This window comes from Pristis pectinata, chromosome 1 (genome assembly GCF_009764475.1).
Source record: "Pristis pectinata isolate sPriPec2 chromosome 1, sPriPec2.1.pri, whole genome shotgun sequence".
Classification (NCBI taxonomy): domain Eukaryota; kingdom Metazoa; phylum Chordata; class Chondrichthyes; order Rhinopristiformes; family Pristidae; genus Pristis; species Pristis pectinata.
In genome coordinates, this window is record NC_067405.1 from 61,601,272 (window position 1) to 61,618,340 (window position 17,069).

The 17,069-nt window shown below is 39.3% G+C and overlaps 2 protein-coding genes across 3 annotated transcripts; both read right to left on the reverse strand.

Annotated features, from left to right (window-relative positions):
- Nucleotides 1–4,306: 4,306 nt before the first annotated feature.
- Nucleotides 4,307–6,118, reverse strand: LOC127567435 (gamma-crystallin M2-like). The gene is made up of 3 exons (XM_052010339.1): nucleotides 6,107–6,118; nucleotides 5,494–5,736; nucleotides 4,307–4,582 (listed from the first exon to the last, which is right to left on the reverse strand). The coding sequence occupies exons 1-3, from the start codon at nucleotides 6,113–6,115 to the stop codon at nucleotides 4,307–4,309; spliced, it is 528 nt and encodes a 175-aa protein (XP_051866299.1). The 5' UTR covers nucleotides 6,116–6,118.
- A 5,000-nt stretch (nucleotides 6,119–11,118) lies between these two features.
- Nucleotides 11,119–15,244, reverse strand: LOC127566596 (gamma-crystallin M2-like). 2 transcript variants are annotated; one of them, XM_052009190.1, is made up of 3 exons: nucleotides 15,236–15,244; nucleotides 12,624–12,866; nucleotides 11,119–11,394 (listed from the first exon to the last, which is right to left on the reverse strand). In XM_052009190.1, exons 1-3 carry the CDS (start codon nucleotides 15,242–15,244, stop codon nucleotides 11,119–11,121), a joined length of 528 nt encoding a protein of 175 aa, XP_051865150.1. The 2 variants fall into 2 exon arrangements, with proteins under 2 accessions (XP_051865150.1, XP_051865077.1); XM_052009117.1 differs by lacking the exon at nucleotides 15,236–15,244 and adding an exon at nucleotides 12,948–12,956.
- Nucleotides 15,245–17,069: the final 1,825 nt, after the last annotated feature.

Genomic DNA, 17,069 nt, shown 5'->3' on the forward strand with positions numbered 1-17,069 from the left:
TGTGAAGCCTATCTGGGAACGGGCTATTTTAGATTTAGTCATGTGTAATGACAAAGTATTAATAAGAGATCTCTTGGTTAAAGATCACCTAGGAGGTAGTGAGCACAATATGATAAAATTCCAGGTGCATTTTAAGGATGAACACCACAGGACCAAAAGCACTGTCTTCAACTTAAATGGAGGCAATGATAATGATATGAAGGTGGAGTTGTTTAAGGTGGACTGGGTAAATAAAGTAGAAACAGATCAATAGATGATCAGTGGAAGGTATTCAAACAGCTGGTCCATAACGCTCAGCTGGAATTTATCCCAATTAGAAGGTGGGATTCCATGAGGAAGAAGCACAATCTGTGGGTAACGAAGAAGGTCAAACTGATATTAAACTGAAAAGTAGGACATACAAAGTAGCAAGGGCTGGTGGTAGACCAGTGGAGCGGGAAGCTTTAGGGTCTAGCAGGGAAAGTTCATAAGAAGGGAGAAAATTGATTTTGAGAGGAAACTTGCATGCAATATCGAAACAAACGATAAGAACTTCTAGGGATATATAATTAGGAAGAGGGAGGCTAAGGTAGGGTGGACCTCTCTAGTGAATGGGGCTGGTGAATTAAAAACAGAAAATAAAGAACTGGCAAATATGTTTAATTGTTTTTGTTTACATCAGTCTTCAATGTGGAGGACACTGCAAACATTCCCAAGATAATGGATGGACTAATTTCAAATAACAGGGAGGAACTTGTAAAAGTTCCAATCACAAGGGATTAAGTATTAGAGGAACTCGTGGGGCTAAAAGCAGACAAATCACCAGAACCTGATGGCCTGCATCCAAGGGTTTTATAGAAAGTGGCTGCAGAGAGAGTGGACTGATTGGTTGAAAATTTTCAAAACTCGGCTCAATTCCAGGAGGGTACCAAAAAGGGAGGAAGACAGAAGTTGGGGAACTATAGCTGATTAGTCTTACATCTATTATTGGCAAGATGCTTGCATCAATAATCAAAGAGGAAAGAACTCATCACTTAGGAAAGCTGACTATAATCAAACTTAGTCAACATTATTTTATGAAAGGTGAATTATGTTTGGCAAATTTGTTTGAATTCTTTGAGGATGTTACTGGGAGATTTGTTAGAGGGGAACCAGTAGATGTAGTGTGTTTAGATTTCAAAATGGCATTTGACAAAATGCCACCTAACAGGCTAATGTAAAAATTAGATGCCTATGATATTGGAGGTAATGGGTTGGCATGGATTGAAAACTGGCTGTCACATAGAAAACAGAGAGTTGAAATAACTGGCTCCTTTTCAGGGTGGAGGGATGTAACGAGTGGAGTACCCCAGGGATTAGTTCTTGGCCCTCAGTTGTTTACTATTTACATCAATGACCTGGAGGAGGGAATGAAATGTAAGGTTTCCAAGATTGCCAATGATATGAACATAGATGGAAGGGCATGTTGTGATGTGGACATGGTTGATTCTGCAAAAGGACATAGATAGATTGAGTGATTGGGTGTAAATCTGGCAAATGAAATATAATGTGGGGAAGTGTGAGGTCATGCACTTTGGTAAGAGGAATCAAAAGGTGGATTATTGTCTAAATGGAGAGAGTTGGCAAATGAGTGAAGTTCAGAGAGATCTAGGGGTTTTAGTGCATGTACCACAACACATTAGCAGGCAGCTTTGGCCTTTATTGCGGTCCAAAAATAGGGAGGTTTTGCTGCAATTGTTCTGGGTGTTGTTGAGGCTACATCTTGAATACTTTGCACAGTTTAAGTCCTCTTAGTTAAACAAGGATACCGTAGCATTGGAGCCAGTCCAAAGGCTAATTCCTGAGCTGAGATGGCTGTCCTATGAAGAGAGGCGAAACAGTTTGGGTCTAAACTATTTGGAGTTTAGAAAAATAATAAGGGATAAGCTTCAAACATATAAGATCCTTGGGGGATTGACAGGGTACACACTGAGATGTTTTCACTTGTGGGATAGTTATGAACAAGGGGGCATAGTTCATGATAAGGGACCGGTTATTTAAAACTGAGGTACATAAAAATTCCTTCTCAAGGAGGGTGGTGAATCTTTGGAATTGTCTGCCTCAGAAGCTGATGGAGACTGGATCTATGGTAATATTTAAGGTGGAAATAGATAATTGTCTGAAAGATGGAGGAATTGAGGGTTATGGGGAACTGGCATAGAAGGGGAATTGAGGCCAAAATAGATCAGCCATAATCATGTTGTATGTAGGGCAGGCTTGAGGGGCCTGGTGACCAACTCCTACTATTTTATTGTGTTCTTGTGCAATGGTTGCCATTAGTAGAGTGTGGCTAAGAGAAATAAAGATAGGGGAGGTTGGGTCACCCATTAGGAAGGGAAGAAATTGGGAGGCCATAAAGAAGGACCTGAAGTTAATTAAATAATGAGTCATGGATTCATATATGAGGGAGTGAGATGAAAATCAAGTTGTGTTATATTAAAGAAGTTAAAGTGTGCTGTCTGGGCATGGAGACCATATAGGATTAAAAACCAGATCAGGATAAAGAATACCAGATACAAATTATAACGAGGAGAAGTGTATAATGAGTGAATTATTATTGTTTTTTGTACAATAAGGTCATTAAAGCACCTCATTCTTTATCTGACTTTTGCACTTGTTTCTAACTATTTCAACTCAAAGTATACCCACAATGGAAAATATAGAGTATTGATGCGATTCAACCAGATCTACAAAATCTGGATAATAGTAGAGTAATGGTAATCACTAAATCTACATAAAATAAACAAATCTATCATCCAAGTGATTCACATGAATCATTAGCTTATATTTTTAGGTTTTAAAGCACCAATATTTTACTTGAATTCCAATTTTGCAAACCGATGTTTATCCAAAATCTATAATTGCTATAGCTTCAAACATCCCATGACTCTAATACAATGAAAAAGTTTGTTTAGCTATCCATGCATTGCAGAAAAATTGCATGTGTAGCAAAATTCTGGGAAAACATGCAAAGAGCCAAAGTAGTAACATGAGGACAAATGAATCATTCACTGTTAACATACTGGCCTCCATTAATGGCTAAAACTAGCAGCTCTCAGACTCGACAAAAAATGTTAAATGAATGTTTAGGATAAGGTAAGAAAACCCTAAATAGTAAATTGAGTCACAGAGTCATAGAGCTATACAGCTATATGGCTCAAGTCATTCATGCTGACCAAGTTACCTAGCTGTCCCATTTGCCTGTCTTTGGCCCATATCCCTCTAAACCTTTCCTAGCCTATTCCCACCAATGATTGAGACATTCTTAATTTGTGAGACCTTCAGTTTTAAATTAAACTCAGACAAAATAAACTAAGTTTTTCCAATAGGACAAGAGTGAATTAATCCTTGCCACAAGTATTCAAAGACAGGAAAAGCACAATGTTTTGCAATTTATGAACATATCTAGCTTTTCTTCATTCAACATTTGTTCATTAAAAGTGCATGGCATGTGTTTTGTAAGGCACTGTTATCAAATGAGTGAATCCCTGCTGCAAGGTTGACCAATATGTGAATAAATGATACAAAAGATAGTTACCCTGAGAATCAAATGACGTTTTGACTTATAACCCAGAGCAAATATGAGTAGCGGTAGTATGAGAAAACTTCCAGGAGTTCAAGGAGTCTCAAGCACTCACTAGACAGACACAGGCAAGTAATTCAATGTATTATGTTTCCAAGGGAGGTATGATCACCAACGTAACAGCATCAACTCAAGAAGGAAAAAGATGAATATGATTTTGAAATTGTTGCAGAAGGTGTGATCTTAAATAGACTTTATATTATCCAGTAAAATCTGATAGTGTAGCGCTTAGCATAACGCTATTACAGCGTCTGCGACTCGTGTTCAATTCTGGCCGCTGTCTGTAAGGAGTTTGTACGTTCTCCCCGTACTATGTTAATAAGGAAATTTAGTTCATGACCTCATTGTCTGACATTCTCTTTGAAATTATGGCAATATTGTTTGCCCAGTGCTTTTTGGCTTTCTAAGAGATGGATGGTCATGTCCCTTATAAGTTAGACTGTTGATGGAAGATTAGAGGCCCTGTAGTTTCTTAGACTGGAATGGTATGTTATCAGGTTGCTCTTTGATGACAACTTACAGGTAGGTGGTCACACAAGTTTAGTTTCCACCCTGCTGTTTTATTGGTGCATTAATCACCATGTTCCTGATATGTATGCCATTTTTAGTACCAGAAAACAGGAAATCATAAACCATTTATAATATTATCAATTTTATTTCTTAGTTATTGAATAATTCACAGCAGCAGACATCAGCATCTGCGAATTAGAAATCCATTACACGGCGGAAAGATCCAATACTTGAGCAGGTTGCTCCCCAGTCACTAAACTTCCTGTATTCACCGGGTCTCAGGAAGTACTGTCGGCCTCTGTAGTTGGGTTGTTCATAGAAGGTCCAGTAACCATCCATCACCTGGCAGGAGTGGATGTCATGGTAACGGAATCGATCGTAGACGGAGGGACAGTCATCCATGGATTCCATCATCTGCCCTCCAAAGTCAGGCTTCTCGTATATCTTTATCTTGTAGGGACCACTACTGGACTATGGAATTAACAAAATCATTAACTTCATGTAAAACTGCTGCTTAAAATGCATACAGAATGGTATGCATTTCTTACAATGAAAGTAAAATTCCTTCTCTGAATTACAACAAAATAAAAATTTATCAAGGTATCCAAACCTCTTGAAAATGCAATAAACACGTAAAATCTATGGTGAAAGAACCTTGAAAATTGAATTTTTCTGCTTGCTGATTTACTGTTTTATTCAATGTATGTGTAATTTTATTCAGTCTATCTAAAACCAAAGAAAAACACTTCTTAACCTCTGATTGCAGTTTGCTTTGATTACATACTTTCTTTTGTTGTGGATAGTATGTTTTAATAATTCTGCAAACTGTGTTATAAATTCATCAGTGTATTCCAAGCCCCCTTCAAATCTCTTCTCCTTCTGATATGCCTTTTGCCTTTTTCAAAGAGGAGTTGATTAGAAAGCACAGTAGTACATGACTTATTTTTATTTTTATTCTGTTGTCCATCTGGACATACTTGCAATCCCTTATGTGAAGTACATTGCAGCAGTCCTACAAAGTGTCTACGATTATGACTTTCCAGAGAACTTGTTCCATATTAATAAGTTCCTGCAATTTTAGTGTGCTTTTGCTTCCATTTCAACTTTTGTAAGTAATTAAATATCAGTCCATTTCATGCAAAATAATTTGTTTCAAATATGTAAGATATGTGATTCTCTGAGGCCAAAGTTATAGCTTTTAGCTCTAATTACTTTGTCTCTTGACTGCACAGTATGTGATGATATCTCTCCATTTTGCTCTTGTTTAGATAATGTAGTATTTAACTCTGTATCTGTCTAGATATAATTAATGAAATGGACTCTGAAAAAGGCAGCATCATTTGCAAGGTATGAGGAAGAGGATAGGAGAAGCTCTGACTTACACATGGGTAGGTGCGGCAGGACCTGATGTTGTCATTGAATCCCATCCAGCGCTGGTAGTCAGGATACTCGCCCCTGCTCAGCACGTACTGGTATCCCATGTAGTTTGGTCTCTCATACACCACCCAGCAGCCATCATCCACACGGATGGAGTTACAGCGGCTGAAGTAGGAGTTGAGGTCGGCACAGTCAGTGCTGCACTCGTAGTGCCGACCCTGGAAGTCCCGGTCCTCGTAGAAGATGATCTGTGTATCACAAAAGAAAATAAAAAGGTTTACTTTTTTACCAAATGGTGCTGCTGCAGGCAACGGAATCCTCTGCCCCCAGATAATCATATCTGTTAGAAGTACAAAGCTATATAATAGTGGGGTAGGGCAAATTATTTTCATTCTCATATGGGCATCTGGTCCATGACCAAGGCTAAACGTTTCACCTGGTTGGTGGCACTGCCATCAGCGTATTTTTGATCAGGCTCTGTGGCACTGTTAATAGCCGCAGGACTTACTGTTCAAGCCAAGCTCCCCCATGCTCCTACCCAGGAAAAGTGAATGTAAATTGAGCATATCAAAACTAAAGAAAATTACATATTAATTTTTAAAAAAGTATCTTTTTTACCTTGCCCATGTTCAGTTCCCTGCCAAAGTCCTTGGTGAATGTTATTGTCAGAACGTTATCCTCTTTTATACTTTCCATGGGCCATTCAGACTACGAAGGACATTGACATTTAAATTAGCTTTTGTTCAAGTTAGCCAAGTGTTGCTGAATATCACATTCTGTTTAGAAAATAAAAACCTGACTCAAGAGGACAATTATTGTTCTCATTGCTGCCAGCTTTTATTTTTACTAAATGGAAGTCTTCACAAATTAAAGCACCAGTAATCCCCGCATTAAGGCAGGCAAAGTAGGACAACAAATCAGCAAACCAAACAAAGTGAAGAATGTGTGGAAAAACCCCATGGAGCAAAGCACGTGCAATAATTGTCTGTGTGGGAATATCATGGGAAACTTACTTTTTGGGGGCATTAATTGCATTGGTAAGAGTTCAAACTCATACAAACAGCAGAACCGACTGCCTGAATCGTCTAATGTAGTGCCTGAGGGAATTCGCAGCTTCCGTGAATCCTGCAGCTAAGAGCAGCTGAAATTCCAATGCCAACATGAACACAAAAAAATCCAGGGAGGTAATTTCAAAAAATGTCTCATTTTAAATAATCTGCATTGTGCCGATATTTCTCCAAGGCTCTTAGCAACTCCAGAAGGCATGTTGGAGACAGTGAAAGAGAAAGAGAGAGAGGGAGAATATGAAAAACAACACAGGGAGTTAGAGGCGCAGCAGGGTGATCATCTGATGCAGGTGACCGACTGAACTCTGGAATGTTTCAAGATCAACTCATTCAGGCCTTGTTGCTGAAGTAATTTAGAAGACTAAAGCACAAAAACATGAAAGAGAGGATTCAGACCTGTGTCCAAAATAGAAGTAGAAGTAAATTGTGAATTCAATACCACCTATTGGAACTGTCTAGTAGAAAGATATTAGGGACTACTGATACGATTGGACCAGCTTTTCTAGTAAGAAGCTTGAGTCGTTCCTATGAGGAGAAATGACTATTGCTTGCGACCTTTTGGTCTTGGTTAAATATTGGAGCTCATCAAATATGGACAAGTTACATTGAGAATGGAATGGTCTGATGCAGAGATCAATGAAGGAGATCGATGAAGATGCAAACTATTGAGAAAGAGGGAAACATAAAGGAACTTAAACTCTACCCATTGTTTGTGCTCACTTTATCCCTCTGCATAACTAAGAATTACCTCTCACTTTGTACGTAGCCATCTCTTTGTGAAATAAGGTAACACTTACGAAGAGAATAAAGAAACCTATGGAATTCTGATGTCTATTTATGCCAGGATAATGGAAAGTGAATGTCCCTTTCATTTAGCTTTTGATCTTTAGTGCATTCCAAGTGATTGTGTCATTAGTCCAGCACCTGATGTTTCTTTTTGCATCAAAGTCACTTGAATGAGCCTTGTGTTTTGGTTGGTGCATTTTTCAATACTACAAGCTAATACTCCATTTCATTTCTGATTTCAGAGGTGAAATAATAATACATTTGATTTTTTGAAATGCATTGTTAACAATGCACATGGCTCAGCCATTCTGTTTGCACTTGCGAACCAAAGTGCATCAGATTGAGTGGCTATTGTTAGGTAATGTTGATGACTGATTGTTGAAGGAATTACGATTAGTTCACGAAGGCATCCCACTCTGCCAGGGGAGTCTCTGCCTGTGCAGGTAGGTTACAATTGAATGCATAACCCAAAGGATGGGACCTATAACATTAAAGTCATAGAGTCAGAGGGTCATACAGCTTGGAAAGAGGCCACTTGGCCCTCGCAGCCATGCCAACCAGTCGGCACCTATCCATATTAATCCACATTCCAGCACTTGGCCTATAGCCTTCTATGCCTAAGCAATTCAAGTTGTTGTCTCGGCACTTCTTAAATGCCGCCGGCAACTCTGCATCCACCACTGTCTCAGGGTTCACTGCCTCAACTCTGCATTCACTACTCTCTGGATGAAAAGGTCCCCATCAGATACCTGCTAAATCTCTTCCCCCTTACCCCTATGACCTTGGACAGCTAGGCCAAGTGGTCCCCTATCTAGTAGGTCTCTCTTTTTTTGTTCAGCTGATGGACAACAGAAGCCTCTATCTGCAGTTAGCTCTCTTTGTGGGTGGCTTATTGCCTGTCCGGCTACACGACAGACCAGGTGGTGCCTGGCTGCACTTGCGTTGTTTTCCCAAAAGCAAACTGAGTCTTATCACAGAGTAACAAGAAGTGACCCTGAGCTTCCAGTTGTGGGCTATCAGGGTCATTCCTGTGGGCTGAAGTGCAGATTCTCCACCAATCTGTGTTTGGTCACAGTACCAATGATATCTCTGCAAATTCCTCCAAATCCACTGGAAGGATAACTAAACCAACATGAATCCCCTCTTCCAGCCAACATCCACAGCACTGAGGCCCTTATTACACATAAGATAAGATATCTTTATTAGTCACATGTACATCGAAACACACAGTGAAATGCATCTTTTTGCGTAGTGTTCTGGGGGCAGCCCGCAAGTGTCGCCACGCTTCCGGCGCCAACACAGCACGCCCGCAACTTCCTGACCCGCACGTCTTTTGGAATGTGGGAGGAAACCGGAGCCCCCGGAGGAAACCCACGCGGACACGAGCTTTGCTCTGTTGGTCAGGCCATGATGTAGACATGTCCGACATCAGATTCCCGAAACAGTCAAACTTCCTAGCTCTGTGGCAGTAAGGTGACTGCCTGGTGGACAGAGTAAAAGTTCAAAGTTGCTGTCAAAACCTCCTTGAAAATTGGAACTAGTCTGGAGGAGTGACCTTGAGCTTCCAGTTGCCTCCCATTTTAATTAACCGTCCCACTCCCACCTGGACCTTTCTGACTTTGGCCTCCTGCACTGTTACGAGACCTAATGTAAGCTCGAGGAACAACACCTCATTTTACATCTGGGCACGTTGCAGCCTTCACAACTTGAAACTGAGCTCTCCGGCTTCAAATAAATTACTTCTTTGCGTTTGGATCAGAACTGGCCATTTATACATTCCGTTCCTCTCCCGTTTTTTGTTCATTTGTATATTCTGGTCTGCTCAACATGTTCCAGTAGGCCAGACTATAACAACATCAACTGGACTTCACAACATTAGCAACACATTACACAAAGGAGCTTAACTGTCCATTCAATGGCTACATCCTCTCAGCCCATTGCAGATATTCCTTTTTTTCCGCCCATTTCCCTATCCCATCTCGTCTGCTACTTGGACCAACTTCTTTTCTCTCTTCCTCCGTTCTGATGAAGGACCTTTGCACTGAAAGATTAATTGATTTCTTTCTTCCACAGATGCTGCTTGACAGGCTGAGTTCTTCCAGCATTTTCTGTTCTTGATTCAGATTTCAGTATCTGCAGTTTTATTTGTTTTCCAATGTAATTTATAGTCTGCTGTAAGGCTGCAGTTGTGACTGGATCAAATGTTCACACACTATTAATTGATCTTCATGTAGGATTTCTCACTAAATATCCTATATGGAGCGGACCTCTTGCTGAAAGCCCTTCATCCGCCTTCACCAAATCCCTCTTGCAGCAAGTTGTTCTGGTCTGCATGTTCTCTGCTCAATCTCCCAGTTGTACTGACTGCTAATGCACCCAAGTCTGGGAGCAGTTGGTTTCTCCAGAAGTCTTGAAGTCAGGACAAAGTTATTTGGTTATTTTACCACATATATCAACTGGTTTGGGTTACTTGCAGAAAATAATGGACTGGATTTAGCTCTTAAAGAAATGCGCACTTTATTAGATTGCAGAGTGCTGTAAGGCTTGGTGGGAACATACAATATATCATTGACTATCTAATTCCTCCCATGGTGCTCCTGGGAGAGATGTAGCTTGTGAGAATATATTGCCAACACAATGCAAAGTTGTGAATGAATTATGATTAAACTCATAGATGGTAAATAGGTCACTTCAGAGCTGACCACAATGTCCAATTAGAGGAAATATCACATCTGGTGTAGAGTAAAGTTTTGCTTTCATGCATGTGTTATTAATTTTAATAGAAACAATTTTATAGACAGGCAACACCACACAATATTATGCTTGTATGCTCTGTTATGCTCTGGTCTGAGGTCCTGGAGCAATATTATGCTCTGGTCCAAGCATCAAATGGGGGTAAAGTTGAAGGTTGCTATCCATCCTGAGATGTTTCATTTTGAGCAAATACCACAGAGGTGAGTTAAATTTTTAGTTTTAATTATTTGGATATTTTTGCTTTAATTTATTCAGTTGAGCTGGCATTTCTGTTGTGGGCAGGCACGGTAGTGTAGCGGTTAGCATCATGCTTAAAGTGCCGGCAATCCGGGTTCAAATCCGGCCACTGTCTTTAAGGAGTTTGTACGTTCTCTCCGCGTCTGCGTGGGTTTCCTCTGGTTGTTCCAGTTTCCTCCCACATTCCAAAAACGTACAGGTCAGGAAGTTGTGGGCATGCTATGTTGGCACTGGAAGCGTGGCGACACTTGCCGGCTGCCCCCAGAACACTACGCAAAAGATGTATTTCACTGTGTGTTTTGATGTACATGTGACTAATAAAGATATCTTATCTTGTCTTATTTCATTCTCCTTCCCTGTGTGTGGAACTGTGTGATGCCTCAAAAAGATAATGACAAAAATTTGGAACGATTTGATGTGTTGCTGTCCTCTGAAGTTTAATCATTATAGTGTGCTTATATTGTAAAGTTTGATTGCATGTCATTATTGAGCTTCTAATATGAATGATGTTCCATGGACCAAAATTAGATTTTTGGAGCTAACTCAGAAGAAAATTGTTTGGTACAGTACAGTAGTAGCTTCACAAATTGAAATTAAAATTTATCTGACTGTCAGTTAGCTAGAGAGAGATTCACTGAAGCATAAATGGGACAAGGCCTTCATATGTAGTATTGCTAAAAATATTGAGAAATATTTATATTGCTTTATAAAGATAAAGGGAACACACATAACTTTAGAGATTAAAGCTGTATTTATTTCTGAAGTTACATTAAGCTTTTAAAGTATTCAGAAATCCACTACACGGCGGAAAGACCCAATTGTTGCGCAAGTTGCTCCCCAGTCACTGAATTTCCGATACTCTCCAGGTCTCATGAAGTACTGTCGGCCCCTGTAGTTGGGTTGTTCATAGAAGGTCCAGTAACCATCAATCACCTGGCAGGAGTGAATGTCACGGGTGTGGAAACGATCAAAGACAGTGGGACAGTCGTCCATGAATTCCATCATCTGCCCTCCAAAGTCAGGCCTCTCGTAAATCTTTATTCTGTAGGAACTATCGCTGGGCTATGAAGTGTAAAAAATCATTAAACTACTTCAAAAATCCTGCTAATATCACCAACATCAGTACAAAATGAAAAGCCAAGAAATGTAAAAGCTGTAAAACACTAGACCAAATCCTAACAGTAAAATGTTATTTTATGAGTCTGGGCATCATGGTTAAAACTAGCCTAGATTTGCCTGTCCCTAATTGCCTTTCATAAGGTGGTGGAGGTGGTGCTTACATTAACCTCATCTGGTTTGGAACATTCCATTGTTAACTGGAAATTAATCAACACATGCAGGGGAATAATAGATTATCTGTGAATTATGAATCTCCAGAATGTGCTGGATGATTAATATCATTCTACAATTTGCTCTACATGGGTTTTTATATTATTAAATTTGCCATGTAAAGTTAGAGCTGGAACACAGCAGCCTTGAACCTTTTAGCAATGTGATAATTTTTATTGCAATGCCTATTAATCTCTCTGGTACCTAAAAGAGAGTAATTGATTCAACCTCAATCCTCTATGTGGTAAATTGGTCTTAATTTTTTTAAAGCAATACTTTTATTGCCTCTTTAAATCCGATCTTCTCTTTCTTTATCATGCTGTACCTGACTGACACTAATTTACATTTCTGATTCACACCTCTTCTCCTCAGTTCCTGTGTTCTTTCACCAACCCTTAAATCTTTGGTTAAGGAGAAGGACCATAGATCTAATCATTCTTTAAGTCTTCAGTCCCTTCACCACACTTCCAGGAAGTTACCAAGAAGCAGCATAAATTACAGTCAAATTAAGAGCAAAAAGATGAGTTTGAGACTTAAGAGACAGATTTTTTTTTAAAAAAGCTTAAATTTTCTGAGAAAAGCTTACTGCTAGTAGTTTTGAACTAACATAATTGGCAAATTTCTGGAGAAGTTATTGACATTGTACTAACAATTATTGGCATGACTCAAATAATTAATTTTAATTACAAGACTTAACTTTGTGTAGTTAACACAGTCTATACTGGACAATAATTTCAATTATTTCAATGTCATCTTCCTTTCCTTGTTCTGTGAGCTACACATGAGCAAGGAATTTCATTGTATCCTGGTGTATATGGATCTTTCAGTGTTTTGTAGAGACCCATCACATTGCAGAACTCTTAACATTCCGATGCGAATAAGTGACCAACACAGCACTATAATTAAGATGAAATTTGGAAATTGGAGGAAGATCTATAAGCCGTTGAAAAGCTGAAGCTTACCAAAGTATAGCTGCGACATGATCTGATGCAGTCATTGAATCCCATCCAGCGCTGGTAGTCAGGATACTCTCCCTTGGTCAGGACATACTGGTATCCCATGTAATTTGGTTTCTCGTACAGCACCCAGCAGCCACTCTCAACGCGGATGGAGTTACAGCGGCTGAAGTAAGGATGGAGGTCGGCACAGTCGGTGCTGCACTCGTAGTGCCGACCCTGGAAGTTCCTGTCCTCATAGAAGATAACCTGCAAAAGTAGGATGAGACTGAAATTTCACACATTCAGAGAGCTTCATGGAAAAAAAAGTCTACAATGAATTAGTTTTACCTTTCCCATCTTGCCTAATTCGCGCGCTCACCAGACCTCAGAATGCTGGCCTCTTTTATACAACTCCCATTAATAAAAATCCAGCGCTAATCCTTTGTTATTATAAAGTCTTTCCCTATTCTGACCAGCACAGCATACATTCAAAACAAGAAAATAACTCCTGATTCATCATTACAGAAAGTCTAGCATCACAAATTTTTGTCGCTTTGTATTTCATCATTTCTGTCAAAAGCTTTTGGTTTTGGACCAGGTACAAAGTGGATTAATCTTCTGAATAAAAATAATTCTGAATCATCAGTGTGTACCAATTGGGATTTAGTAAAGTCTAGTCTGCATGAATTCACTCAGTCTTACTCTAATTAATTTTAAAGGGACAGGACTCTAATGAAATACATGCTTGCCAAACCTCTTGTTCACGGTATCAAAAACAAGAGGGCACAGGTTTAAGGTGAGAGGAAGGAGTTTGAGAGGGGATCTGAGGGGAAATTTTTTTTGACAGAGAATGGTTAATATCTGGAATGCTCGGCCAGAGGAGATGGTGGAATCAGATACAAGCAGTATGTTTAAGAGACAGTTAGATAGACACTTGAACACGCAAGGAAATGAGCCTAACGTGGACAAATGGGATTAGTATAGATGGGCAAAAAGGTGAGCCTGGTCATAATGGGCTGAAGACCCTGTTTCTGTTCTGTACAACTCTGTGACTCTTTCTTGTTTGATTTCAAAACACATGATCCCATGTCAAGGGACAACTGGGAAACTAAAACACTGGATGTTTGTAAGCCTCACCTCACTCCTTCCCACACCCTTTACTCCCCTTAAAATGAACAAATCTAACTGTGTAATGCAAATCTGAAGCTGGAACCCATAGAAATCAAAGCAGTTAGATTCACACAATTCTGTAACATACCTTGCAGAGGAACAAGAAGTATTCTTTCAATTGCCCTTAAAGATGTTTGAATGACTTAAGGCACATTTAAGTTGGAGTTTTGGAAACTATTGTTGCTCAAATAGATACTCTTTAAAATAATAACAGAAAATGCAGGAAACATTCAGCAGCTCAGCAGGCATCAGTGGAAAGAAAAACATTTAACATTTCTGGTCAAAGACCCTTCATCAGAGCAAGTCAGCAAGGAAGGATAAAAGTCACCTGTTGCAACACCAAATTTGGCAGAGAATAAAGTAGAACCATGGACCACGATGGCTTTGAGATAGAGTGAGTCGGTGTTGCAGGGAGATTTCAAAAGCATGCATGTACTAACGTGTGGCACGAAGCACGGATCTCAGGGTGCAATGAGGACATCCTGGGTGGGTCCAAATTGTGAAGGATGAGATCTGAGTAGAGATCCAAGTGGGATGAGTTAGATCCAGAGACACTGAGTAAGGAAAGAGATGTGACTGTGGAAGTGAGTTTTGGTCAATAGCTTATTGAAGATGAGGAGGGAAACAGAAACCACTGAATGTGAACAGGCCAAAGGGACAGATATCCCACTAGAGAGCAGAGGAGAATATCTTCAAGGATTCCTGGAAGAGAAGTGTCAGTGAGTACAAAAGTAAATGAAGATCAAAATAAATGCAGATGCTGGAAATCTGTAGTAAAAACAAAAATTGATGGAAATTGCTGTGAAACAGTTAACATTTGAGGTCTGTGATCCTTGGCCACAATATTAAAGTGTTGCCTTTGTTCCTGCCAAGGCTCCAGGTCATGACCTCCAGGAAACTGGGCACCGGCGTGTTATAATGCAAGGCATTAACATCTGGCTGCCAGCATTCAGTGGACATTCAGAGACAATGCTATTGGGAAAAGGCCACTTTGCAGGACCGTTAACACTGCTTGCGTAACTGGCATTAGTTATGGAAATTGGCTGAAGTCACTGAATATCAGAACATGGTGCCTTTTTATTATAATTTAATTCCATTTCCCACCATGCTTTTCCTTATAAGCTTTTTGGGAGTCAGGGGTGTGGAAAGAACTGAGATAAAGCTTACAAAGCATCCAGTATTTTAATTTCTTTGTTGGCCCTTAACATTACATGGTATAATGTGCTTTGAAGACAAATGAGGATAAGGTTGGGCAAGCACTTATTTCTAAGACTCTGCAGAAGTCTCTAAGGTTACCAGCTTCTATTCTCGTGAGCAGTGTGAACTGATTTGGAGAATTTAAAAAAAACGAAGCAAAATCCATCCAAGCAAAATCCACATTTTGGGTCTCAGACTGACTTTAGGTGCAATTGGGGCAAAGCCATCTCTATCATACAAATGCATAAATAAAGCTGATCCTTCCCTACCCTGCCCATCCTCCCCCACTCCCCACCACTATTGTATTAGGTCATGGATAATGTTAGTTCTATCAACCACCACAAGTACCAAGGAAATGGCACATTGCAACTAAAAAAGTATACCCAGCAATGAGAAATAATGTAGAGGAACTGACTGACTGGTCAGGGTTTCTATGCTTAAGTATATTAAGGAGCTAAAAATAAGCCCTCTTGAATTATAGTACTTTAAGCAAAATACAGATCCAGTCAGCCCATCATATCATTATTCCCCATGACAAGAAACCAGATATTTTTATTCACATGAGGGCCACTACTCACTAAAACAAAACTCACAAAACCTTCCCACAAAGCCTGGAAAAATACTGTGAAGAATATATAAAGGAAAATCGTCAAGGATGGTTGATTTTTCTAAATATGAGTGTGTATGATCTTAAAATGTTTATCTTTATATGATTTTAGCTATTCCACTCGACCATAACATAGCCATGGCTTGTCAATACCATAAATAGCACTGACTGCATTTACTATTCAGCACATGGTATTTGACAAGGTTTATTTGCAAAGGAGTTGTAAACTATAGATAACATCACAGAAACCTATTTATAACTAATCTGGTTTTAAATCCAGATGTTGTCTGGATAGTTTCTTGAAGAAATATATACTTAATCTTTATCATTAAAGATTATTAAAGAAATTTAGATTTAATTTTCTTCTACAGTGGCAGAATAGAATTTATAAATCACATCTCCAAACAATTAGGAATTAAGTAAAGATCACTGAAAGTGACCAACTTAATTTGAAAGCAAATCATCAGCCTGGATCTTATGGTCAGAGGTAAAGGAATTGTGCTTGTCATTCAGCTGAATAAAAGTTGCCACAAAGTTTAAGCTATCTTTAGAATGCACACCTCCTCTTATATCAGTTTGAATCCATTGCCATCTGCAGGCCATCTGTGGTGTCTGAGAACAGAGCAATGACAGGGAGGGAAGCAACCAATCAGGTTGAAGAATCCTTGCAAGACAAACCAGGGGAAAAAAATTGCACTGGAAGTGAAAAGTCAAAAGGCGTGTGGGATTAAGGGAGAAAATGCTAAAAGAAATTACACTTTTTAATCTTCAAAAAAAGTTGTTTCTGAGAGTATAAGTGCCCACACATATAAAATTAGTTTTTTGGTGCCAGAGGTGATGAAGCTATCATAGAATCTGAGATTTCAATGGGGTCTTTGATTAGAGATGCAAGAGCCAAGGTGGGAGTTTCATTCTTATAAAAAATTTGTTTTAATGTTTTGAAGTATTTCCAAGTGCTAACTTTAGTTAACTTCTCATATTTTTAAAAATACTGTTTTTACAATTAAATCTTCTCTTCAGAGTTTGAATGTCTTTGAAAGTCAGAGACATTTGTAAGCTCCCAAAATCATTAACAGCTTTCAAAGCTCTGCACCAATTTTGACCACTCAGAGTGTTCTGAGACTGTGGCTTCTGTACCCAAGGTCCTCTGGCTAGCTAGACCACAGACCATTGGAATTTAGGATGCAGGAACTCAACAAGAAAGTAAAACATTGAAAGAAAGTAAATGCAGGTGTGGAAGATCAGACGTGGCAATTCTATATGGGAAAAGGGTACCAGGCTAGTACAATCCAGACTATTAATTTTATGATTATGTAAGGCTCTGATGCAACTTTCTGTTCTTGGTATAGCTATGCATCTGTGTATACATTGATCCTTGCCACCTTACAACATAAACTGCTACACATGAAGTGTGAAGACATTACAACCGGCAGAATGTCTGCATTGGATATTCCATTCAATAAAGGCCAAAAGAAGTCAGGACAGTGCAAGAGTTC